The sequence below is a fragment of the Triticum dicoccoides genome, chromosome 2B, assembly GCF_002162155.2.
Source record: "Triticum dicoccoides isolate Atlit2015 ecotype Zavitan chromosome 2B, WEW_v2.0, whole genome shotgun sequence".
NCBI classification, from domain to species: Eukaryota; Viridiplantae; Streptophyta; class Magnoliopsida; order Poales; family Poaceae; genus Triticum; species Triticum dicoccoides.
The window spans coordinates 725,081,341-725,083,089 of record NC_041383.1 but is presented as its reverse complement, the minus strand read 5'-3'; the positions used below and the strand labels follow the sequence as shown (position 1 = coordinate 725,083,089).

Below are 1,749 nucleotides of genomic sequence, written 5' to 3'. Positions count from 1 at the left end.
CGGAGCACTAAAGACATTGCTTTCATGTTTTGTTTCTGTAACCAATTAGATCATAATTTAGGCACCTCTACAGCTATTTTTTTGCAAAATCAAGCTTCAGTGCTATGGTTACTGAGAACATGCCGGCATTTTGCAAGAATTAACAAAGAGGTCAAGTGAGCAGCTTACATCAGTTCCTAGGATGCCGGCAACCCCTGCCCTGGCGAACCGGCAGTGCACGAGCTCGGCCTGGACGTAGCACTTCAGGTCCTTAGGCTGCTTCCCGAGCCCCAGGGGATCAAACCCATAGTCACCAGGCAGCCTACAACGACAAACACCAAGCAACCCATCAGCCTAACAAGCAAACATCGCCACCTGCAGAGAACGCCGTCAGAGATTACCAAATCGAACCGCCGTGCTCCAAGCTCGCTCACGGATTTCACCCCGAAACACGCACAAATCAAGCCCCCGCGCTCCAACCTGCAACCTCGCTCACCGATTTCATAATCAAAACACATGCAAGAATATGCCAAAAAACTGTTTATTACAAGCCTCGAACAAATGTTGGACCCCTAACATTACAAGCAAGCGTAATGGTTAAATCATGGACTTGGTACATGAATACAGTGTATGGACGGATGCATCTCTCTGTTGGGTTTCACGTTCACCAGGCTAGTGACAGCAGAAGCGCGGCCATGGCGGTCTGCACGACGATCCCCCAGTGCGCGTACTGCCGGCCGCTCCCGCTCTGCACCAAGAACAAATTCAGAAACGTTCATTCGCCATCAGATGTTGCCGCTATGGTTGAACGAAAATTAGAAGAGTTTGGTTTGCGAGTGATGCGTTACCAGATCGTTGGTGGAGGGCGCAGGGCCGGACATGTCCTTGATGGTGGTGGGCTCGGGCGCGATGGGGGTCGGCGGGCTGAGCGGCTCCGGGGCAGGGGCGGGCGACTTCTTCTTCCCTCTCCTCTTTCTCTTGTGCTTGTTCTTGCTCTTGGACGGCGCCCCGGCCGGAGGCACCACAGCCGGCGCCTCGGCCACCGGCGGCGGCGTCGCCATTGGGGGGAGCACCGCTGGCGCCTCAGCCGGGGCGGCCACTGGCGGGGGCGTTGCTGGCGGGGGCGCCGCGACCGGGGGCGAAGTCACGGGAGGAGGCGCCTTCACTGGCGGTGGCGTCACGGGAGGAGGCATCACGACAGGCGGGGGCGAGGTCACGGAAGAAGGGCGACGGGAGGAGAAGGAGGGGAGGAGGAGGAGGGGATTTTTTTAGACGGGGTGGGTGGAGTGGGACGACGGTTGGTGGGGTGGGGTGGATCGGGCCGGGGTGGACACGCTTAGTAGTAGCGTAGGGTCTTACCTGCGCTACTACTACTTACTTAGTAGTAGCGCCGGTTTTATACCCCTCGCTACTACTATGGCCTATCCCGAGGGCATTGTTGGAGACCATTTAGTAGCAGCGCGGGTTTATACCCCTCGCTACTACTATCAACTTAGTAGTAGCGCGGTTTTTATACCCCTCGCTACTACTAATTAGCAGTAGCGCCCATTTTTAAACCGCGCTACTTATAAACTTCTGTGTATAAGGTTTTCTCTAGTAGTGTACCTACGTACCCCGTCAGATCAAATACGGAGCCAAAAACCTAATTCCACCACCGCAACTTTCTGTATCCACGAGATCCCATCTTGGGGCCTGTTCCCGAGCTCCGCCGGAGGGGGCATCTACCACGGAGGGCTTCTACATCAACACCATAGCCTCTCCGATGAAGTG

General features: G+C 55.7%; 1 protein-coding gene across 1 annotated transcript; it reads right to left on the bottom strand.

The window, feature by feature from the left end:
* Window positions 1-612: 612 nt before the first annotated feature.
* On the bottom strand, window positions 613-1,235 carry LOC119361263 (classical arabinogalactan protein 9-like; the record flags this gene model as incomplete). The annotated part of the gene is made up of 2 exons (XM_037626562.1): window positions 613-727; window positions 828-1,235. Coding segments are annotated over 2 exons (492 nt in total), but the record flags the coding sequence as incomplete, so codon positions are not given.
* Window positions 1,236-1,749: the final 514 nt, after the last annotated feature.